Source organism: Convolutriloba macropyga, chromosome 3 (genome assembly GCF_964194025.1).
Source record: "Convolutriloba macropyga chromosome 3, txConMacr16.3, whole genome shotgun sequence".
NCBI lineage: Eukaryota > Metazoa > Xenacoelomorpha > Acoela > Convolutidae > Convolutriloba > Convolutriloba macropyga.
In genome coordinates, this window is record NC_134470.1 from 67,525,082 (window position 1) to 67,550,406 (window position 25,325).

At 33.9% G+C, this 25,325-nt stretch overlaps 1 protein-coding gene across 1 annotated transcript in view; it reads left to right on the plus strand.

Annotated features, from left to right (window-relative positions):
• The first annotated feature begins 1,444 nt into the window (after positions 1-1,444).
• LOC142337226 (gamma-aminobutyric acid receptor subunit alpha-6-like) overlaps positions 1,445-25,325 on the plus strand; it is a 47,759-nt gene continuing 23,878 nt past the window's right edge. Inside the window, exons 1-6 of the mRNA XM_075386361.1 lie at positions 1,445-1,544; positions 3,804-3,874; positions 6,848-7,089; positions 8,773-8,868; positions 11,684-11,766; positions 14,041-14,172. Coding sequence (XP_075242476.1) covers positions 1,445-1,544; positions 3,804-3,874; positions 6,848-7,089; positions 8,773-8,868; positions 11,684-11,766; positions 14,041-14,172 — 724 coding nt within the window. The remainder of the gene's footprint in view (positions 1,545-3,803; positions 3,875-6,847; positions 7,090-8,772; positions 8,869-11,683; positions 11,767-14,040; positions 14,173-25,325) is intronic.

The following is a 25,325-nucleotide window of genomic DNA, read 5'->3' on the forward strand; positions in this document are numbered from 1 at the left end:
AGAGATTTTGTCTTCAAATATCGGTATCTAAATGTAGTTATAATCAATTACTGTTTGTTTTATATTGAAGGGGCGCTATTTTATCTGCATAGTACAAGGGAACAAATAACAAGTGCAAGCTACCATGAAATATAATTTTTTGTTCAGTTTCGGTAAAAAACCCACGGAAAAAAAACCCCCACCCAAAATTAGACAAGATAAACCCCCAAGGATATAACACCCACTCGACTGTCAAAGAGATATATGATCAATCAAATCGAATTAAATGTATTATATAACAACACATTTACACAGATAAAATACAAAAGATTGAAAAGACTTCTCAAAATGTCAAATCTGAAGCAATAGAACGGCAACGAAGTGTGGTTAAACTAAATAGGCAACTGACGGCTATGGCCAAGAATCTACTGATCTCTAGTTTGTATGTTCATTTATTTGTCAGAATATGTCAGCTAGCTTAAAAGTTATTGTGACTTATCCTTTTTGCTTTTTAAATCAACTCAACCCAAAAATGGCAAAAGTAAATGTGATCAAACGCTTTTGATTCTTTAGCCTTTTTAATGCTAAAAATTTGTATATTTTATCAAAAAAGTAACTCAATGAAAATTGAACTTTTTTAGGATCATGCAAAACGATACAAACCTTCACTTTAAGCCGAATTGAGAAATTTTTCAATTTTTTCTCAAAATATTGATAGTGTCGGGTTCATAATTAGGATTCTATGTTGATGTATAATTGAAACACTCAAGAAGGTTTGAGGCACAATTAAGGGTCTAATTGGCCGGCCTACTTGAATTTGGGAGTGGTTAAATTGTGGGCTTTAGTGTCATAGCAGCTCTAACTTAGACCTTACAGCTTAAAATTGACTCTTTAAAATTGAATTTACATTTTACAGTTTAAAATTGAATTTACATTGGTTTTTGTATATTCTATAAATAGTCGCGAGGATGGGAAGAACAGCTGTTTGTGCAAACTCAATCGAAGCAAGTTCTTTGCGTTAAAAATATATCGTAGATATATTAAAACTATATCGTCGTATATTATTCGCAGGAAATCAATATTTCCCCATTGAGAAAAAATCATTTTAGTTCCAAAAGTTATCATACAAAAAGTTTTGGTTCACAAGCAGTAGTGAGATTTTCCCACTTTAAACTGGAAACATTTTCATAGAGTTTTTGTCTAGTCACTGATTTTAACTTAAGTCAATATTTCGAAATATTGTAACAAAGAATAGATTATTTTGCACCCCCTTGCTCCTCTCTCCTAATGTCATCTGGGTTCTACCAAGTTTTGCCCGAAAGTTGTGCATGACAATGATACATTTCCTAGCATGATGTTTGGAGCACTCTGTGACATCATGGCACGAATTTTTTTTGGACTAGGATTAGGTGGGGGAGCGTATCCTGATAAAAAGGATTTATCTCTATAGTTGGTATCACCTAAAATGGGACATTCTTGTTTCAGCCAAGAGTTTGGAGAGCATTTATTCTCAGTTTTGGACTCCGATGGCTACGATCGTTTGAAACGACCGGAAGCTGACAAAGGTAAGATCAATTTAAATGAATTCTCAGAGAACTATCATAACTAATGCTGTTTGCGGTGTATGATAGATGACACAAGAGAAATTCCCGATAATTGTTTTTCAAACCCTCTCAAAAAATTTTTTAATTGATTCACATTATTGATAAATTTTTGACAAAAAGTTTATCTTATTGCATAACACAATTTAATTAGTGAGTCCTATCGATGGTCGCACCTGGGTTTCATATAAGGATTATATATGATGTCATACATAATCATAACCTATTTCCTAGTACGATCTTTGAATGGAACCATGGAAATTAATTCTGTTCCTTGATTGAAATTTACGAAATCATAAAATGATCCCTGCAGGAAAAAAGAACTAATTTACACACACACACACACACACACACACACACACACACACACACACACACACACACACACATACACACACACATACACACACACACACACACACACACACACATATATATATATATATATATATATATATATATGTCATATTCATCTTCAAAAATCAGAAAACAAATCTGTTGATAATCAATTAATGCTTATATGAATACAAGTAATCATACAATTGATATATGACTTTGTACAATTACAGGGAAAAAAAACGCATCGCTTTTTATAAAGTTTTTGTCTGAACTTTTAATGATTACCGGGATGTCATGCGAATCACATATGTCCCACATATGTCATTTTAAAGCCCGATGCTTTGATAATACAAACATCAAAAAGAGATTTTAGAAAATATAAGTTGGAAACAAAATTCAATCGGGCATATTTCATCAAGAGTTTTAGTCCAAATGTGTATTTGCTCTGTATCTTTCTCTAATTTTTCTACTATTGGTGTTTGTTGACAACAGAAGATTGTACATCTTGTCCATAGTTGTTTGTTTGATTCGGAAACCTAAATTATTGATTTTTAATCTCCATAATTTTTGCGGCTCTTGAATATAATCAGGAAAGTGCTTGTTAAAAAACATTGTGTCTTTGATGATATTTTGGCTCACGTACTGTTTCTTATGAATTTTAAAAAAATACTAGGAAATATAAATCATTTTGTATCTTACCGAAAAACATCTGTTGAAATATAAATCAAAGTATCATCTCAGTTTACTGGTAAGTTAAGAAGAGGTTAGGCATGCTGAAAAACAATAGTGTATAAAAAATTCCATTTGTATCAAAAGAATGAAATGAAGCGACTTATTCTACAAAAATTTTGCTTTAACCAAATTGAGCTTAAAATGAAATGCAATTTTCACAAATTTTTACTGGTTTTCATTTAGCATTCGTTTGAGATCATTGCAGCAAATGAGATCTTTCCGCTTTATTTCATTACTGAGAGCTTAGCAAATGAGATCTTTCTGCTGGCGAAGAAAGACCTTAAATTCAAATATCCGTTACTTAATTTCAAATACTTCTTCCGAAAAGCGCAGCAATCAAAACATATTGATGGAAGCCAGGTCCTGTTTTTCATTTTGATTTGTTGTAGTCGCTGAATTTTGAAGAATCCATAAAATTTTTTTGCTACGTTTTTGAGTATTATTGTGATTAGAACTGAAATTTACCTGCTTTCTGTAACTTAAGTAGAAATATAATATTTATGTCTTACCAACAAAAGACGTTGTTTTTATTAGCTTTTTCGATGAGACATGAAAGTTCGAATTCTGTTTGTTTTGTTCGTTTTTCCAAAAAGTTGTCTGTTTTTCGATCTACAATTTCAAACATCTTGCTCAAATTTTTAAGTCTGTCAAAGTGAACGGCAATAACAAAATAAACCAATGAAACGCAATCGATAGCTTATTTGACGAAGCATTTTTTTTGCTTAAAAAGCTGCTGCAAAATCGTAGCAACACCAACCATTTCAAGTCTACATTTTATTCCAAAATTTCAAAAAATCATTTTTCCGATAGCCATCGAAGTACAATATTTTGATGGGTTTTTGCAGTCAATTGCAAATTTGGGAGCATTATATGCGTTTCAAAAACTTTTATATCTTCATTTTAAATCTATACTTTCTCCTTTAGATGGTGTTGCAGATTTAGATCTTCTTTCTCCTTTAGATTTGTTTTCGGAAAACTTATAATGCGTGCATTTTTGCATGCATATTTTTCTAAGCAACAGTTTGTTTGTTAATCATTATTTCAAAAGATTTCAAAAGAGCTTCGTTCCCACAGAGTTCGTTCGCAGACGATGAGATCAAATTGCCCAATCATCGTATTCTTCCATAATTCTATGTCTTTGATTTGTTTCAGATTTTGACAGTCTTACAGTCAAGATCACAGTTCATGTGGAGTCCCTGGGCCCTGCCTCCGAACTAGAAATGGTTAGAAATATTTTTACTTTAATTAACCTTTTTCTATCAAGATGTCAAAATCAACATTATAACCGTTTTTTAATAACATTTTTTGTTTTCAAGGGGCAAAAATACTAACCGTTACGATATTTGGGAGAAAGTTTTTGTCTGTTATTCTTTTAAAAAAACTTTCAGATATCGCCTGCTACTTCACTAAATGTGGGCTGCGAACTTCTAAGCAGCCCGATTCTTTCGTACTTGCGTTCAGAAAGTAGTGACACAGGGACATCTTCAACAGAGAGATATGAGTATCCCTTAAACCACAAAATTGATTGTTGCAGAGACATTTTCGATTTTGTGATTCCACAAAGAGACTTTGAGGCTAAAAACTATCAAATTTTTTGCTTTTTCGCCATTTCACATTTCAAATGAATTCAGGTAAGAAAATGGATCTATGTAAAGCTCTGTTCCCATCAGATCTCTCATAGATTAAAAAAATCTTGAAGGACGAATTGCCGAGAGTTCAGAATTAAATTCTTAAATCTGAAAATAAGGTTCTAAAATTTGAAAAGATTAGGGAGAAAAAATCACAAAAAAATTGTTGTGATTGATGCAATATTATCAGTAGATATAACAAAGATATTATAAGAAGATATCAAAATTTTACTATTTTTTAGTAAAATACTATTTTTTAGTACTATATAATTTAGCTTGCAAACTATTTTCTAAGCTTATGTGCTAATTCTTGTCAAACTAAGAACTGATTGTTTCGGCGCAAAGTTCTACTGTTAAAAATTGCAAAAGAAAAAAAATTAAGAAATTTGAATGAATGTCAGTCAGTGTTTATTTGCAATTTTACAATTATTTATTTTACAAATAATTCTGACAAAAAATGGAAATATGCTTGTTTCTGTTCATCATTCAGGACAAGATTTTTACATAAATGATGACAATGCTGGGATAAACTAACAAATATGGCGTCTCAAAAAAGTTTTCCTACATAGTTTTTTTTAATCCCGATTTGCAAAAGTTCAAAAATGTAAAATTCTTAGACTCTTCTATGTCATTTTTGAGTGTAATTAAATTTTGAGTGTATTTTCTATGTAAATAAATGCGCTGATGGATTTTAAAGCAAGCAATTCCTCTTGCTTTCAGCTTGGAGATTATCAATATTTTTGAAACTCTGCAATTGCTGCCTGTTCTTTTGAATTAAAGTATGTTCTTTTCAGTTATCGGTATTTTTCTAATCGTAGCAGCTGTCTTTTATTAAAGCTCTGTTTCTCTAAATTATCTTTCCCAGGTTGAGAATTTGTCAAACAATAATGTAAGATTAGTGGTGAATAGCGGTGAAAAAATTTTATTTCCACCGCAAAGCACCGCATCTTTTAGCGTTGAATGCGGTGAAAGCGGTGAATTTCTGTGAAATTTGCGGTTTTTAGCGGTGAATATGTTTTTTACTGCATTCTCGGGATTCCTTACAAAAAGAAAAACTGCCGTACACGTCATCGAACCACTCACCTCCTGGAAGTAAAGTACCTCTTTTTCCACTGCGCTATCTGTCACTTAATTCAATGACATTTCCTGTGAATTTAAGATAAGCGTTGAAAATAGCGGAGAACATTTGTAAGATTTGCGATTTAAGCGGTGAATTTTTTTCACCACATTCTGCTGATAGTGGCGAAAAATTTTCTTTCAGCGCTTAAGCGTGGCAAAAATCTTGCACTGCTTAAATTTTTTTTCACAGAATTCATCGCATTTAGCGCAAATTTTACACTTTTTACTCAAATTCACCGCCATCTTTCATCTTTTATCTATTTTTAGCGGTGACACCTCGACCCCCGGGCTTGAGAATTCATCTCACTCTGACACACACTTAACTCCCACTTAAAAATTCACCTAAAAAATTCTTTTTCGCTCGATGTTTGAAAGCTGTGTTTAGAGGCGTATTTGTTGTTAACAATGCGGAAAGTATTTGTTTTTCAAATGTTTCATCAAATTAGAACAACACTCGTTTTTTGTCCATTTGTCATCATTCAGATAAATTTTCAAATTTAGCGACAATGCTGATATTTATTATAAAATCTAGCTTCTAATGGAAACTTCTGGCTGATGAGCTGTTTTCATTTTCCATGCAAAGTTTTTGAGCGTAAACATTGAGAATGGAGGTCATTAAATTTACAAAAAGTCTCTAACAAAGATGCACCATTAATTTGGACAGCGAATTTTTTTTCAAAATTATGTAATATTGATTTGATCCCATTTCGCTCTTGTAGTAAAATAGGAACTATAGTTATGCTATTCTACTCAATCAGGAACTGTAGTTATGATCTTCCTTTTCATTTTAAAGATTTCAACATTGGATCAATTGTTTGCTAAACGATGGGATGGAACCTTATATGCTATCGCAGAGTACTTTTTTCCCTATTTACCATAACTTGCTCCTTGGGAGACTGTGGTGAGATTCACTCTTCCTGTCTTTTTTTTCGCATCAAGTTGAAGAACGACAGCAGTTTCGATATACAGCTTAAAGTGCCACAGTCAAACTAGAAGATGAGAAGAAATTTTAAAAAGCAACAAAATGACATTACAATAAAATGAAAATCATACGAATTGAACTTTTATCACCTTTAGATCAAATGGCAACAGCTATCAGCACCAATTTTGTAATCTGCCTTTTGAAAACAAGGACTAAATATAATTAATCAACAAATATTTTAACGGAACTTTTTGATTTCAAAATCTATACAGAACTTTTTTTTCTGTTTTTGAGCTGAATTTAAATTCCGAATTGTCAGGTATATGGTTACTAATCGTTCAGGAACATCATACAACAATTGCCAAAAAAATCTTAAAAAAACTATACTGTTTATTCATTTTTGTGCTCACCGCTCAGAGGCCGGCGATTTAATATCCAGCAGCTCTAGACCGTGTCTAGTTTTCATCATAAAATTATGGCGCTCAATAAATGTTTATTAAAAAATTTTAAATCAATTTTGTGCGCAGAGTTTGGAGCAGGATCTGTACATGACGCAGATATGGACAGATACCAGACTAAGATTTACAGAGAATGACATCAACTCAAACACAAGCAAGCGGTTGAGACGAGCAATGAAGAGTACGAAAAAGAAGAAGATAGATTTAGATTATGATTACGATTATGGAGATAGTGAAATGGAAGATGACTATTCTGTATCCATCCATACAGACATGATCCATAAACTATGGAAACCAGAAATATACTTCAGGTTTGCATACCTCCAAGAGATGCGATTTAGCAATTAATTGGAATTGAAGGGCTTTCTAGCCTTAGTCTAGGAAAAAGCGAAGAAATAAAATGAGCTGAATGCTACGAAAGCTGTTAGGTTTTTCCCGAATTGAATTTTGGTTCTCTAACATCCAAATCAGATGCATTTATTTTAAATAGTATTCGACTCATACACCATAACTATTCTAGCTGAAAATGAACTGAATTTGAGACTATATAAACCCTTGTTAAAATTGGCCGGTATCTTGCAAGATTCCTTCAAGGCTCTTAGCAAGATTAAACATAATCATACCAGAGTCTTCCGAGATTCTCCCAAGATAGCAATTTTTTTGCAAGATTCTCGAAAGATCACAGTCCATCTTGAGAAGTTTTTACAAGATAACAGTCTCACAAAAAAGACGCGTTTAACCGTGAGAGCTAAATTATTGACTTTATTTAAGAGAGTTGATACCAAAGGTATGCAGCACTTCTAATGTGATGAGCGGCAAAAACAAACAGAACACAGTCATTGTTGAAATAGGTAAAGAACCCTTTCACAAATTAGTTGAGAGAGGACAGCGAGTAATCTAGAGTGTTTTTTTAAAATAAAAATTGACTGCTACATAAATTGCAACAATTAATAGCAACATTTTTTTTAAAATAAAAACTTACAAAAAATCTACTTCCTTCAAATATTGCTTTAAAATCCGATTTTTTTGAAGCAGATAGTCCTCTAACACTAAAAAAAAGCAGTTCCTGCGGACCATTCAAGGGTAAAAGGACGGTAAAAATTTTATTTGCGATCATTGTAAACATTTTGTAAAAACGTTCAGTTGTAACCAAGGATAATTTGAAAACTGCTCCAGCTAGCTTACTGATTTCAAAAGTTACTTTACTGAAAATTTATGAAAATCTGATTCGATGTGGAACATCATAACCCTTAATGAAATTAGCAATACGCTTTTATATTTGGCAAAACCAAGTTTTCAGACAATTAAAACTATAAGTACGGAAGAAACGAAAATAGGGTAACAAGTCACTGATATTAAACATTATTAAACATTCAGAAATTGAACAAACTACCAAGCGATCTCAGGGAAGCGATAAAGTTTTTAACATTTAAACTGAAGCTAACATATTTTTTGCCAAATGAACGTGGACAAGAGGAGACACCTTTGAATCAGAAGGTAGGATTTTTTTGCGTTCTACTGTTGCCCATAAGCAATCAAAATGATGGAATAATTTTTCCAGAGATGACCTTTTAATGTTTGAGATCGGAAGGAATAATTAAGTAACTTGTACATAGGATAAACTTGACCTTTTGGTGACAATCGTCAACAAGTTCTATTTGTTCGCCGTATAATTTGCTAGAGCAATGAAGACTTGAGGAACAGGAAAGAATAGGAGGATGGGTTGTTTTAGAGGCCCAATGGTGAGAGCTTAAGATTATTGAGATTGAGTTGCGCTTTTGCAGCACACTAGGTTTGCAAGTAAGAGAAGCATGTTCAAATCAATTAATGGTCAATTTATGGTTAATTATGGACAAATTTTTGATTAATTATGGTTAATTAATGGACAATTAATGGTTAATTTTTAATCAAATCATTTTCGTAGTTTTTACGCTTGATTAGACTCCCCGTTCATTTTAAAGTAATTATACTAATTATGTATCCTATGTTTTTAGGAACAGTATTTTCACTCAAATGGCGAGGACACATGAAGACAAATTGGCAACTCTTGTCAAGGTCAAGCCTAATGGGGAGGTCACACTCATTGAAAGGTAACAAACTCCTTTTGTCAGCCTATATCTTCATATTTGACCTCATAATAGAATATAACTTCAAAAGATATAACATAGAATTGAAGATGAATTAATTGAGTTGATGAATTATTGGATTGGTCCTAATAAAAGTTTTGCCAAATAAACCAAATAAGTGTCAAAATTTAAATAACACCGCAACTTGCATAGCAAAGAACAAACCTAATCAATTAATTGAAGCTCAGTGAAGTTCTGGTTCAATGGTTTAAGGTTTTCCTCTGTTCACCTAATTCACCAACTTGCGACATGCTCGATTTTGATGCAATCCTGCGTTTTGTTCAGTCTATTTATTGAGATCGACCACCAAATAGTAATGAACACCTTTAAAACATTTAGACATATTTCAACAAGAATGTTTTTGAAATATGCATGAAGTTCGGTAAGAACAACAACCTGATTATAATAAAATCATGATGCATGTAATATTTTCCCCCTTTTGATGCATGTATTTTTGACTATATAAACATCTAAAATATCCCAAATTAATAAGTTAAGTTCTTTTCTTGCAATTCTGACACATTTTGAGATCAACTTCTCGTGTACTATCAAATCCCAAGGATCTTGCTCGAAATCGAAGTTTTTTGAAAATAATGTTCACAGATCTTTGCTTGATCAAGGGGAGTGCGCTCCAATAGCCAATGACTCAGATAACAGAAAACACTAAAATCAGCCAAATAAATTTGTTTGAGTGGTGCTTTCTGATATTTAATCATAATTGTCAAGTGAACTAAAAGTCTAAAATTTACAGACTTGAGCTTCAGTTAATATTCTTATTTTGGTGAGTTCAATTTATTAGGCCATCCATCGAGGACCACAATCTTGAGCCAGTGGATTTCATTCAGTTTTGCGAATGTAAATAATAATGCGATGCATCATGTGCTGCACATTGTTGATATTAAAAAAATGTAGTATTATGTTCTGACCGATAACATGAGTTGAAAGACTTTTCTCATGATCTGATTCTGAAAAAAATGAAATCAGAGGGTTTCAAAATATATTAGTCAACTTAGAGTTTTAACCAATAGCATTTTTTAGCAAAATTAAAATCTCGGTATTAAGAAATATTTGATCCTTAACAAAAACGGCCAGACTCAATAGTGCGGTTTTTCTTGTCCTCATTCAATCTAACTTTGTTTCGCCAGCATTATCATACCAGCTTCCTTACCTTTCGGTCCATTTTACCCATTTTTTTCCCATAAAATGTACTTTAAAACTTGCAAAGTTGGCTTAAAAAGTGAAATATGGCTGCAAAAAATTGTTTTTTAATTAATTCGACTTTTTGTCACCAAAACCGACAAAAAGCAAATTTAATCTTTTTGTGGAATTTAATGACAAAATGTGCCCCTCATATTCCACACTTTAAAACTACAATACTCAGCAGTTTGCGGTATTCAATTTCCACACGGTACGTCCATTAGAAACACAAATAAGCAAGTAATTGATGATCGTTTAGGTAGCTACTGATCTGCAAAAAAGTTCTTTGAAAACAACTCAGTGAGCCGACACTGCAGCGTTCTTCAAACTACATAGTGCACAGTTACACAAACTACAATATGAAGTATTTTTTGTACATTTGCAATTGATTATATAATATTATAAAATATTTAAGAAAATGCAAATGACATAAACAAAAAGTTTTTATTTTATAATATGAAGTTCCTATACAAGTTATAATATGTTTAGAAAAAATTAACTCTAATTTTTAGATAAAACCGCTATATCCTTTTAATTTTTTTTCTGAGTCAACTCAAAAAGACCAATTTGTAAAGCTGGCAAAATAAATGAGTATATGCTAATGTATACTGGCCTTCAATTGGGAAAGAATGAGTGATTGCATTTTTGTTTTCTAAAAAGTACAACTCATGAAAAGTGCTCAATAATCATTAATTTCTGAAAACTCACTCGGAAAGAAAAGTGATCAGCAACTTTTTTATATTTCTCATTCTACTCCTTAAATCTAGCAAATGCATAATTAACACAACCATTTAAATTTGTTTCATTTACATCAAAGCCTTCATTGGTATTCAGGGAAAATGGAGAGTTGAACAGATTGTTTGTATTTAATAAAAATTATAAAAAACATGCGTGTCTTTATTGATTTGTAAATTTTCCCCTAGTTAATTACAGGAAAAATTATTCATGATCCAAAATTTAGCTACCGGATTTGGGCGGCAATTACAACTAGTTTTGAAAATGGACTAGTGCCAATTTAGCAAAATCAACGCTGTTTGTATTTTTCAATTATAATGAAAAACATTTATAAAATGTCTGATTTGTGTAATTTCTCCTTAACTAGTTCGAAAACAATTTTTTCGTTATCTGAAAATCAACTATTGGATTTGAGCGGCAATTACAACTAGTTTTGAAGATGGATTAGTGCCGCTCTAGCAAAATCAACGCCAAATACATAATTTTTTTTCCAAAAGCATGCTCACATTCTTGATTGTGTAATATGGTGACAAAGAACATTTTTCTTACAATGGTTGTATTCTGAAACATTTTTGTTCATTGGGTATAGAACCTTGTAACGGAGAAAATTATTTTGCACAAAATTGAACTTTTTTGTTCAGAAAATCTGTTCAGAACACAAAAAGGTTGAATTTTTTTGATATTAAGAAAACCGAAGGTAAAAGTGAAGTTTATCCGGCAGAAATATTGAAAAATTTCGCAGAATCTTGCTGCAAGATTCTGCCAGAATCTGCCAGACCTTTACAAGATAGCCATTCGATTTTGAATGGGGTTGAAAGAACTCTATTATATGTTCGTGTGGTTTCAGGTTCCGAGTGAAGAGCAGTTGTCACATGAAGCTAGAGTACTTCCCGTTTGATCAACAGATCTGTGAACTGGAAATTTCCACATGTAAGTCTACCTTTTCTCTCAAATTGTAGAATATATCAGATAACAATTACACTGCTAAAAGTTATATATATATATATATATATATATATATATATATATATATATATAATATATAACAAACTGGATGGCGAAACTAGGGGAAAACAAACTGAATGACGCCGAATTTTTGTCATGGCTAATGGGACTAGGACCAATACACTTAAGCTATATGGTTTCATTAATCAAGTAATGTGGTAGTATACTCGAGCTGCCATAACTCTTGAACTTAAGGTTGATTGGGGGAAGAACTTAGCAGAAGAAGGTATTTGGCAGTTTTCCAGCTGTTTCCTAAGGTGAACTGCTTTGTTGCAAAGCTATTTAGTCCTGCTCCGGCTCGCCTTCTGTATGTACAAAAGCAGAAAAAATGAAAAATTGCGGATTTTGAAAAGACTAATAGTGGACCCATGAAAGACCTTTAGTCGACTTTTTTGGTTATGAAGTTGCTAATGGTGGACCCATGAAAAAACCTTAGCTGGTCCTTCTTCGTTATTAAAAGAATTAAACTCGACCCACGAAAAGATATTAGCTGGACTTTAACTAGGAAGCTCGACCGTGTAATTATAGTCAAAATTGGCCCCCTCATTAGATTTTTTAAATCTTTTCATAAGTCGAGGCCTAGGCCTGGGTCTCTGATATAAAATTTCTTGTGATAGCAAAAGTTGATTTGTTGAGAATAAAATTTATTCTTTATACGGCCTAACATAGTTTAGCGATCGTACAAAATCCTTAAATATCATTTCATATCTTTGGGTTATCTTAGACATTTACGGCTGACGTGGCTTCCAGAAATTGTATTAAAATAATTATATGAAATAAATGTATGAAAATCTATGATATTTTACACTTATTCAAAATTGATGATTTCTTGATAATCATATATAGATCATACAAAAAGTTATAATTGTTCGAATGACCAAGAATGTAACTTTAACCTGCTACGAAGTGTGTTTCATGTTAGCTTGAATTTCCAGTTCCACAAATTAAATGTATGAATTTCGTAAATACAATCATATGGGATACATTATATGGTAGAAATTATAAGATAAAATAGGCCTCAAATCATTCGTATGAGAATCTGCTGATCATAGCTGAAGATCTTGTATTAAAGGGGTTATCTGTCAAGTTTTTGGACGCACTACATAGAAAACTCAATTCATCTATATTTTTTGTATAGCAATTGCAAAAATATTTCCTCAATTGCTGTCCAAAACTAATCTGTTTGAGGCTTACTTTATTTTATAATTTCGAGTATATAATCTATATCATATACTATCACACCATTTTGTTGAGAGTCTTACATTTTTGTGAATTAAAAGTCCAGAAGTGGAGTCTTTCAACTTCTTCCTGACTTTCCCAATATAGACATGAAGTAACTTTTATTTGTTTGGGAATATGTTGGTTTCAGCAGATTACAGAGGTTTGAAAGAATTTGCAATCTGTAAGAACCATAAAATAAAGCAATTGTAAGCCTGGCTTCGCTCACAACATTTATTCTCTAACAAACACAAGCACTCATAAGGTTAGGATCTTTTACGTTAGTTTATATGAGTTCCCCCCTCAGCTTATTGGGTGCATACTATACGCACCCTCCTAGCTCACCTGTCATATTTTTACCTACGGATTAACTATTTAATGGCACGTGCTCTGTTACTGGAGAGTGCATAATGTACTGGTGAGGGTGGTGGTGGTGGTAGTGGGAGGGGGGGGGGGGCAAACGGAAAAGATCCTAAGTTGCATTCATACAATGATAACAGCTGATTTCATGGTAGCTGATCCCGAAATTCTTATAACTGCTTGCTGCTTGGATGATTTTAATCTGCCAGAATTGTTGACGACTTTTAGATGATTGCAATTACTAAGAGATTGTTCACATAAAGTGAATTATTCGTAAGGCATCAACTATGATATCAGAATGATAACGAAATATCAACTAGAGCATACATAAAATTACACTGACTTTGCGATGACTTTATAGCAACTGTTATACCGTTACTCACTTGACCCAACGCCAATTATCAACTCGCTAAAAATTAATTGCGTACTCTTTCTTTTCAAAGAATTCTGATAAGTTCTAAATATTTGGAACCTGACGCAATCTTCGATGAATTAGTTCTGGACAAAAATTAATTTTCTGAATTATTGACTCTGCGATTTTGAAGTATAAGGGTTTTCTACTTTTTCACATTAAACGCAATTTGTAATTGTTTTTCTAATACCCAGAGTTTTGTCTTTCAGTTGGATTCGACGATATGGATTTCTCCCTGAAATGGGGGGTGACCCCGGTTTCATTCAAGACGCCACAAATATTGTCAGAGTTCAACTTCATACGTCACAATGTCACTCTGCGACAATTTCAGACCAAGTCAAGTTTGTAGTTTTCTGAAAGTTCTTTAGCAAAACGTTTTACAGGCTACTTAAGATTGGCACTGGCAGCGGATACAGTAAAACAAGAACAAGCAGTGCATCTTTGTTCGCACATATATTTCAATTAAAAAGTCAGTTTTAGAAAGTAATTAATACCATATTAGAATTAGAGGACCGTTGAGAACTAATGAAACTACACGGCAAAAACGGCGACCGAAGAGACTACACGGCAAAAAAACAAACAAATGAAAACAACAAAAAACATTAATTATGGACAAAACTGATCTTATGGACTGAACTCATCTAATGGACAAAACTGATCTTTTTTTAAAAAAAAACTATTGAAAACGATGTCAAAATATTATCAGACAAAACCAAAGCTAATATATTTAAATAATAATATAGTACAAAGCAAATGCGACTTTGCTTTGACAAAACTAGGTAGAAAATTGACAAAGAGAAGAACAAAAGTGGTTGCTGCGGCTGCTCAAGAATCTCAGCGGAACCGATATATCACAGCCTGGTTCTCGAGTTTTACGCCGGTCTGGTTCTTCAAAGGGTTCGATTGACTAAAAATCTCGCAGAAATAATTAGTCGCTCGGACCTATTAAAGGACTGTAACTTTAATTTGTTGATTGAAGTTAAGAAAATCCTTAGTGATAGTCTATGTTCAATCTCGTGCTGAAGTTTGTAACGCTTCAACCAATATTAGAAATGCTGCTAGTTCCTCGTTAAGTAAGCTCAATTAATTTGAAAATCGCAAGATCTCAAGATATAGCAAAACTTAGCAAAAGACTATAGTTGTTAAAGAAAAATTTTTAGTCAATCTGAGAGCCAACTGCTAAGTATAACAGTTTCTAATGGTTCTAAATACAATTTAGCTTCACTAATCAAACAATTCATTTAAAGTAAATAAGCAAATATTTATCATTTATAACATCATTGCTACTTAGTTCTGATTGTTTAATCAAGAAAATGATTTAGGTCATTGTTTACATAGTATATGTCATATTATTGCAATATTTACTTTTATTGACATAAGGAGCATTGATTATTACGTGGCTCTAAATGCCTCGAAAATACGGTATTCGACCTTTAAAGATCTTCTAAAATATCATAAAATAAACAACTTACGAAATTTAACAATTAATGACAAAATATCGAAAAATGCCAATAATAGCCACAGTTGTGGGTCTGATGCAATAACGTTCGTTGGGTCCATGAATAGCTTAGAGGTAACCCTAACTTTGTGCCATAACCTCGGGTTGCTCAAGTTCCCTCTTCCAAAAATCGGGGGGGGGAGGGGTGTACAAAGTTTTGGTCCCAACTTGTTAAAATTTTTAGTTTTGACAATTTTTGAGTTTTGACGAATTCTAACTTTTTTTCAGTTTCAAAGGTTATTTCCTGCTGTCTGATGACTTTTGTAGCTGATTTGAAGTTGCGCCAACAGTGGCAAACCTGAAATAACCATTGAAATTTTAGAAACCAAAAAAACTCAGTAAATGAAACCATCAACAGGTAACTGCTTGAGAAGTCAGCAACTGTCAGCAATCCTTGTCGTTAGTGAAAATAAGTCATAGGACTACAATATGCAAACAATTGAAGGAAAAATTTGAAATCATAAAATTGTTACGAAAAGTTTTGAAGCCATTAAAAGCTTTCAACATTTTCAAGTCAATGAAAGCATAAACCACAAAACAAAAAGATTTTAAAAGTCCACTTGCACCCCATTTGAACATCAGTTGGACAAATTTACACACGGACGTTGTGAAATGACTACAAAGAACCAGCAAAATTGACGAGTATTAAAAATTATGAAATTGTTAAGAGAACTTAGTGTCAAAGTCCTGAAATCACAGTTTTAAACATAAAAATAGTAAAAATTAGTAATTACCTCACAAGAAGTGGGATGTTATTTGTCATAAAAGATACTAAGTTATAGGTTGACGAATTTATGGTTATAGGTTGACGAACTTCAATTCAATTTAATTTCTTTTTGAAAACAAATAAAAGCAGATCCACGAAAACCATCAACTTTCAAACAAAGTGAAAAATTTCATTTACGTCTCTATACGAAACCACTATCATTATTCGGAATAGATAAAATGACAGCAAAAAAACTTACAAGCAAAAATCCAGAACGGTGAAAAATTAGCTGCAAACGTGTCGAAGCCATTAGAACAGTAAAGTGAAGGTTATAAGGAAAAACTAGGTCTCCTATAACAGCTAACGGATTTGAATTCTATTCGATATTGTGACAAATGTTCCAAAAAGAACCACAAATACCAGCTAGTTTTCGGAATCATAAAACCGTTGGTTGAAACTAAAGACCGCTAGTAGATTTAATTTTATTTCACACTGAGGTAGGTGGAATCTGTCATTAATAGACATCAGCGATAGGTTGACAGAAAAAAAATTACAAATGCGACATAGTTCAAAAAGAAATAAGGTTGGAAAACTTTCCAAGATAGCAAAAATCAATGTTATTTGGAGGAGGGTTATATTCAAATACATAAGAGCCATTAAAAGTCAACTGAAAGCATTGGAAAATTTCTCCAAAAATTTCTTGGGATAGCTTAATATAGTTTTGAATAATGAGACTAAGTCTTGAGTCTACAAAAAAAAATCAAATGCTAGCACAACTCAGCAAACTTGAATGGAGCCTTAAAAAACATGAGCATTACTTCGAAAACATATTTGCTCAACGCGCCTCAATTCGACTTAAATGGATTTCATCAATAATTTGATTTCTAAATGAAAACGGATGTGTCTGTAAATAGTATGAAAAACACTTCAAAAAATTTTTAATTTGACTGCGCCCCAATACAAATTATATCAGTTTTCAATGTAAAATTTTACGATCTGATCAAAACTTTTATAGCCTTGCTATTGCTACGTGGCTTTAAGCAAAAGAAATGTTCCAAATAGTTACGTCGTAGATTTTTTGGCGAAGGAAAACTCTGATATATCAAAAGCACGTAAAGTCACAAATCCTTAAATCTCGTTCACTACTCGGAAAAAAACTGAATTCGGAAATACTTTTGTCTGGTTTTCTAAGTTTATCAAGTTATCTAAGGATACCATCACAACGCTGTACAAGCAATGGCCGACAAAAGCTGGCTGAACAAAAAAGTCCAGTTGAGCATATAGTTCCTTCTTCCCTCCCCCCACTAAGGTGAGGTCGGAACAATTTGAAAATTTTTATCAAATCATGAAAGATCTTTGATGTCCTGACAATAAATAATATGGGATAAAATCAGGACGAAGAAAAATTTTAAAAAATTTTTTTTCAATTTAAAAAAAAGAAGTTTTTACTGCATATTAAATCTAAAATTTTTAAAAAGTTTGCTATTTGTTTTTCAATTGATCTGTTTCCCGATTTATTCAAAAACTCAGTTTTGAAAGTGAGAGAATTGTAAGGGTTGAAAAACAGCAGAAAAAAGAGTGAAAAGAAAAACTGAATAACTAAAACAACAACTTAAGGGTTGTTGCCAATCATACAGATTGTAGAAAAAATTTTCACAACTTCAACAGTTCAAATATAATGCAAGATCCTAGAAATCTTGACAAACCATGAGCGGTATTGAAAAGTATTGTTCGCAACAGTTTTTTTCATGATCAATTTTTACATGCATAGATTAGATCTGGATAGAAAAATTTTTAGCACTTAAAATATTTGCAAAATGCATGCAAGACCGTACAATTTTGATTTTGAACGTAACTACAAGATTCAATTTAGCCACTTGTTGATTTATTGTTCTTTTAAAGATAGGATAAATCAATCTCTCATTCGTTTCCCACAAGCTGTCGTCGGTTCTTCAGAAATTTTTGTTCCTCATTTCCGGATATATTGGTTTCCCTTAATTTTTCCCTCATTGTTCACAATTCAACCAAAACTAAGAGATTAAAATATTACGCCTTCTGATTCAAAACTACAAATATGATTATATCCGTTCTTGGGACTAGCATGCAAAAAAGGCTGCAATGAAATTCCGTAATTTAACAAGATGGCTCGCTTGCGTATGTACAGGTTAACGAGTAAAACAAAATCTTTATGTGACAAAAAATTCACGCACCAAACCACAACGATGTTGCTGCAAGATACGTGAACAGAATGGTTTCATGTGATTTAATTGTTTGAAGAATAAATTCCTCGATTGGTTTTTGGTGCTCTGCTTACATACAACCAATCATCTAATTTTTTTCCGTACAAATAGTTGAAACTTGAACTTTAAATTGAGTTTTACCAGCTACAGAATTGTATGTTGAATAAATATAAACTCAACTGCCTGCAGGGAGACTCAAATTGAGAAACAAGAACTAAATTTTGATTTTTTTGGAAAAAGGAAATTTTGATTGTACTCCACTAATCTGTAGCTATTTTTTTATCAGTTTTTTACCCTGATAATCCGTGTGCTCTCAAGAGGTCAGAGAATATCTTAAAAGGGAGGTGCTAAAACTTTTTTCCTTTGAATATCCTTATCCCTCACCCTTTCGTTGCTGCTATAATGCTTTTAGAGTGTCATAATACCCCTCTATACCTCTCATTTTGCGATCATATCATCAGCAATAGTTCCTTCATTTTTGAAAGACCCTTGGGAAATATAGCAGTGAGTAGAATTTAACGGAGGCAGGAAATGTTATGACTATTTCTAATGCGCGACTGTAACCCTCCACTGTTTTTATAGCCTATGATTGAGACGTGGCTGTTTTATTTCTTAATTTTATGCACAGTGATTCATACATACATGTCAACTTTCCCGGTTTTAATAAAACCATGACACTCTCTAATTTTCATAAATATGAAAACTACGTGAGCATTCTTGCATTTAATGCTTTGCAAAGGCTTTGAAATAGGTCTGGGGAAACAAGAAAAGTGTTTTGTTGCTGTTTGCGTCAGAATAAAAAAAATCTCATGAACTTAAACTTTCTATTGTTATCATACCATTGAATAAAAAGGGTGATATTGAAGACCCAACAAATTACGGCCCATATCAATCACCCCGGCACTTGTGAAAGTTTTCGAGGAACAATACCAATCGCAAGTTGGTTTTTTTCTGCTAGCGCCCCCCAGCCTTATATATCCGTTAAATTTGTGCCCCCTAAATCTAAGTTTTCGTGAATTGTAAGAGCGATATTTGCATTTCACTGAAACAAGAGGGTCTAGGTAGATTGAAGGCACTTTGAAAATCGTTTTCTTAAGAAGTTTTAAAAATCAAGCCCTTATTGTAGCCGATAACACCAAAATGATCTAATACAGAAATTTTTATTGATGCTTACGTTTTATGAGACAAATTTTGGTTCAACACGTAATACTTTTAAACCATAGTGTAGGATGCAGGGAATTGTTATAACCAGATATTGTAAATTAGATAATTGCGATATATCTTAAACAAACAAACTAATGAACAAAAGCATATTGAGCTGTCGATATATTTCGTTTACTTAGCAAAGTTGTAATTGTGCATCAGGCCAAAATCGAAATGAGTGATTTGACATTAGAAGAAAGCTAGAGAGCGAAAATTTGAAGTGAATTAGTAACTTTGAACAGAATTTAAATTTCAATTTGAAGTTACTTAAAGTGCGATTTCGAATTTGCAATATAATGGGCATTCGCAGACCTGGTACACGCAACTCTTTAAGTTACATTCATCATTGGACTCTGAAAGTTTTTGACGAGGTTCCCCTAGTGATTGTTCAACTATAGTATGGATGCGCCCTATTACATTTTTTCGATGAGAGTTATTAGCACCGGAAGTGGTGTAATTTGATGGTTTTTGATATTTTGCAGTTTAAGTTTGATAGCTTCTGGATGAATTAATGGTATAAAGCAGTCGTACTAGCATGTAGTGGTGCTGTAAATTATTGGGTAATCATGGGAATTGTTTAGAAAGTTGTGGGAGAAACTTTTTGAAATTTTGAAATAAGAAAAGGCAATTTATCAGTTTTTTCAAATACCCTGGGTCTAAAAGTTGTCCGACCCCCCCCCCGGTATAGAAAGGATTTATTGGTTGATAACTGGTCAATGATGGGAGGAACCCCTAATGGTCCTCTTTTGCTATTAAAATTTTCGGGCGAATCCGACCACGCAATCTCCAGTTCTTAACACCGGAAGCAGTGTGATTTGAAGGTTTTTAGGTAGGTTAGTGTTAAATATGACTGTTTGAGTGAGAAATAATGGGATTAATCACTCGTAATGTAGTGCACATATGAATTAAGGATTTTGCACGATCTTGGGAAGGGTTTAGGATGTAAAATGGCAATTTTTGAGTATTTTGGTAATTATCACAGGAATGTATTTAGCAACTAAATGGAAATAGTTTTTTCTCAAAAAGTTGAAGTCGGATTGACCTGAAAATTGGGGGATAGACTATTTTGGGTACGAGGAATCCGATTTTAATGTGAGATCTGACCCCACACCAACCTGCACGGAACTAGCGCACGCCCCTGCTGCGAAACGTAAAATTTGAATTGCTCGTGTAATATTGGTAGTAGCCCTATGATTTTTGGAGGGTTATTGCAACCTTTCAAGGGCTTTTGATTGGTGATATTTTAAATCCCAGACTCCGACCGGAAGTCGGTGCTTCGGGACGACCGGAGAGCCGAAACCGGAAATTGGTGTTTTTGAGTGGCCCAGTGAATTTGAAATGGTATTAATATGATAACCTGAGCCAGTTATTGACAAAAAAAACTACCCCGGTCAATTTTGACGAACTCAGATTTTTCGGGTTTCGGCACCCACGACTCATTAAAAGTTTTTCAAATTGCGAACGAATCGCAACGGCTGATCCGTTGGTCATGAAACTTGGCAGGCAAGTTAGTGGCACCCTATAGTTACTAACTACAAAACTTTACCCAAAGACGTTTTGACCACTACTTCGCAAATTATTAGGTTTGGAAATTTGGGGTCATCCGGGAGGTCGAAGAAAAGTGTGCGTGGTCATTGCTCGTGTTCTATTGGGAGTTAGGTGATAAAAAATGGTGGGCAGGTGTAACTATGGTAGGAATTTCCGCGCCAATAGTTTTCTTTAACCAAATTGACCCTTCATCTTTGACTATTGACCCCTAATTGGCCTCTAGAGGTCAAATTTTTGGGCTTTTAGGAAAATTGGACTTTTGGCGGTTTTTAACTGCGGAATTGCATGAAAAAATGAGAAAGCTCAGAATGGCGGTTGCTCTTAGCTTTGGGGTTGAGTTTATTTATTTATTCAACACATGATATTCTTACAGGGACTGATTCATAGTTAGCTAATTTGATAGCGGAAATAGAGGAATAAGAACTTTTCAGAGCAACGTTCTATGTTCACTAAGCAAACACTGAGTGACGTGTCAAATGCATATATGAGTGTCAAATGCATAAAGTGTTTTGGATTTGATTACATGAGAGCCCAAAGGTCGCGTATTTAAGATAAGGAGAAAATTGAACAATGAGTAGTAGCAGTTGAATGACAGAGCATAATTTGGTTTTGGTTGTTTGCATAGCAGACAAAGCCCTCCTACAGAATGTGACAATTTCAAGTGTAAGTTGCAATGTTTACTTAAGAGATTAAGGTTTGTTTGCTTAAAATAAGAGCATATTGGTTGAACATAAATTGAAGTGATACGCAGAAAGATCAGAGAGGAAAGAAACAATTTGCTGAGACACAGCAGAAGTGGACACAGAAGAGATTTTGGCACAAGCGAGAGAAAGTAGTTGGTTTAGTGAGACTAATCTTTAAAAGATAGTGTGAAAAACAAAGAAGAGATTGAAAGTTAGACTGAACTCTGGAGGTTTGTAATCTTAAGACCAGTTGGGATACTGTGAGGTGTTTTGGTTTATTTCATTTGGGAAGTGAACCACGGGTATTGGTATTATAATTGTAATTACTATTTTAAATTGTCTTGAATTTGTCTTTTCCATTGATGTGCAAGTAATTTTTTTAACTTTGTTGTCCATGTAACTAGATTTGATACTACGAGCGCCATTAACTTATTTCAAGACAATCTAATTTGCAACAGCATACAACAGTGGAAGAGGGAAATAGCAGAGTATCAAATTAACGCTTGCTTCACCAATTCAAAACCTTTGGTTGTTTTATTTGATCGATCTTGTGGGCGACAGAGTCCCCTCACTGTGAAGCCTAGTTAGAAATTTAGAAGACAATAGTGGCGCTCCTGGGTGCGCTTCATTTCTTTGTTACTTTTTTGCTGTGGATTATTTTCTGATTATTTGGAGAGCGTGCGATATTTTTCGTCGGAGAAACTGCTGCGAGCGCACCGAAATTTGACATTAATTTGCAATTTGGGTTACCAATAGTTTGATTATGTTTGGTTATCAATTGGTGAAGCGTTTTTCTTTACAAAACTACGAAGTTTGGGAAGTTGGCGTGAACATTATTTGAGCACTAGCATGAAGATGGGATGGACGGAATAAGAGATGATGAAGTGGTTGCCTACAAAATTGTGTGGGTGGGCCTTGAATGCAGTAAGTGATTTACCAAGAGGTTATTGGCGGTCGACTCCAGGGAAGCAAGCATGGACACTGACAGAGACGCTGTATCAATTTGATATACGATTGTCTGACAATTCACTCTTTTATGAGAGAAGCTACAATATATTTGTTAGAGGGAAAGCGGGAAGTAGGGCGGAATTAAAGGTAACCAGTGATACTGTGGATCAGAGAAAACGACAGCACTATCCTCAAAGGCACGTAATTGATACAAGTAGAGGTGTTGACACTTCTTCAATAGATAGATTTCGGCAATCTGGCAGCAGTTCTGAAGTGTTTGACATTGGGTCCAGCAGTGGTGTACCGAGAAAAAGAGCTTTCAGTACAGATCTGTTTGGAGAAGTTGAAGATACGAGAGTTGCTGAAAGAGGTAATTGATTAAGAATTCCAGGTTACGGCAACAAAGTGCAAACTGGAACTCAGGTAGAGTTCATGGAGGATGTTTGTGGTCAAACAAATCAGGAAATTTATAGAGCAGCACTGAGAGCATATGAAAACAGTGGGTTCAGAGAAATTCCGATAGAAGAAAAAATCCTTGAGCGGAATGTTGAGTCTTGTGGACCAGAAGAGCATCATGCTATGGAAAACGTTTATGTACTGTCACCAGAGTCTGGGGCGCTAAGCGGTGAACAGTCGGATGATGACTATTTGTTTGAAGATATTTCGGATACAGATTTTTCGAATAAAGAGAATGAGGTAAACGAAGCAAGGAGCGAGACAAGTTTTGCTGGGAGTTCGGACTCAGTAGCATGCGGCAATGTAATTGCAATAGCAAGCAGTTTTGGCAGTGGAGTCAAAACTAGCAGAAACGATATGTTGCGAGCCTGGGGCTTGATGGAGTTGAAGACAGGAGGTTCAGACCAGAAGTTTGGAAGCATGGAAGTGGAGCCATTTGGAAGCATCAGGACAGCAGTCATGTCTGGATTACAGCAGAAATGGCACCTACAGTGGAAGAAGAGTTGGTCATCCATTCAAACAGAGGAAGAAGGTTTTCATGTAGAGGTGCACGAGTGTATGAGGAGAGGGACGTTGACAGCTAAGTTATTCAAGCGTTTTTACCCAATTGTTGCCTATATGGTATTAATCTATTTTATCGAGACAAGTTGATTAAGCACTATAGCCGTAGAGAAATTTTTTTCTTAAAAAAATGATAAAGGGAAATGTGTAAATTTAGTAAATCTTTTTTTAGGATTTGTCTTTTTTTACTTTAGTGATTTTGGGGTTCCCGGGGAAGATGTCTGTCAGAAGCAAAAGAGTTTGATCAAAAATCAATGTTGATGAGTTAGGTAGAATATGATAAAATTTGAAAATGCGAAAGTTTTAAAATCGGATTTAATCAACCGCTTTTCAAATTTTGGTGCAGTTAGTTTATTTTAACCCGGAGCTAAACAAAAATGGTTCACTTCACTAGATCGACTATGGTTAAAGTACGTAGGAGTAAGTTAATCAGGTCACAGGATAAGGCTTTGCAATTATTCGGGAGAATAATAATCTAGGAGGGAGGAGTGTAGGATGCAGGGAATTGTTATAAACAGATTTTATAAATAAGATAATTTAGGTCAAGTTAGACAAGTTAATTAGGTGTTTGAAGTAAGCGTTCTTTCTTAAGGGTTTATTGTTTCGAAGGAGCCAGAGAGGGGAGTTGAGTGATATATCTTAAACAAACAAACTGATGAACAAATTGAGCTGTCGATATATTTCATTTACTCAGCAAAGTTGTATTTGTGCATCAGACCAAATTCGAAATGAGAGATTTGAAATTAGAGGAAAACTATAGAGCGAAACTTTGATGTTAACTAGTAATTTTAAAGAGAATTGAAATTTCAATTTGAAGTTACTAAAAGTGCGATTTCTATTTTGCAAAATAAGGGCATTCGGTGACCTGGTACACGCAACTCTTTAAGTTACATGCATCATTGGACTCTGAAAGTTTGTGACGAGGCTCCACTAGTGATTGTTCAACTAAAGTATGGATGCGCGGCCTATTACACTTTTTCGATGAGAGTTATTAGCAGCGAAATTGGTGTGATTCGAGGGTTTTTGATATTTTGCGGTTTAAGTTTGATAGTTTCTGGATGAATTAATGGTATAAAGCAGTCGTCCTAGCATGTACTGGTGGAGTAATGTATTGGGTAGTCATGGGAATGGTTGGAGAGTTGTGGGAGAAACTTTTTGAATTTTCGAATTAAGAAAAAGCAATTTATCAGTTTTTCCTAATACCCTGGGTCTATAAGTTTTCCGATCCCCCAGGGATGGGAAGGAGTTATTGGTTGATAACTGGTCAATGATGGGAGGAACCCCTAATGGTGCTCTTTGGCGATTATAAATTTCAGGCGAATCCGACCACCCAATCGCCAGTTATTAACACCGGAAGTATTGTGATTTGAAGGTTTTTGGGTAAGTTACTGTGAAATATGACTGTTTGAGTATGAAATAATGGGATTAATCAGTCGTAATGTAATGCACGTATGAAGTAAGGATTTTGCAAGACCTTGGGAAGGGTTTAGGATGTAAAATGGCGATTTTTGTGTATAATGGTAATTATCACAGGAAAGTAGTTTTTGATGTCAGATCTTTCCCCACACCAACCTGCATGGAACTACCGCAAGCCCGAGCTGCGGAACGTAAAATTTGAATTGCTCGTAGAATATTGGTAGTAGAGCTATAG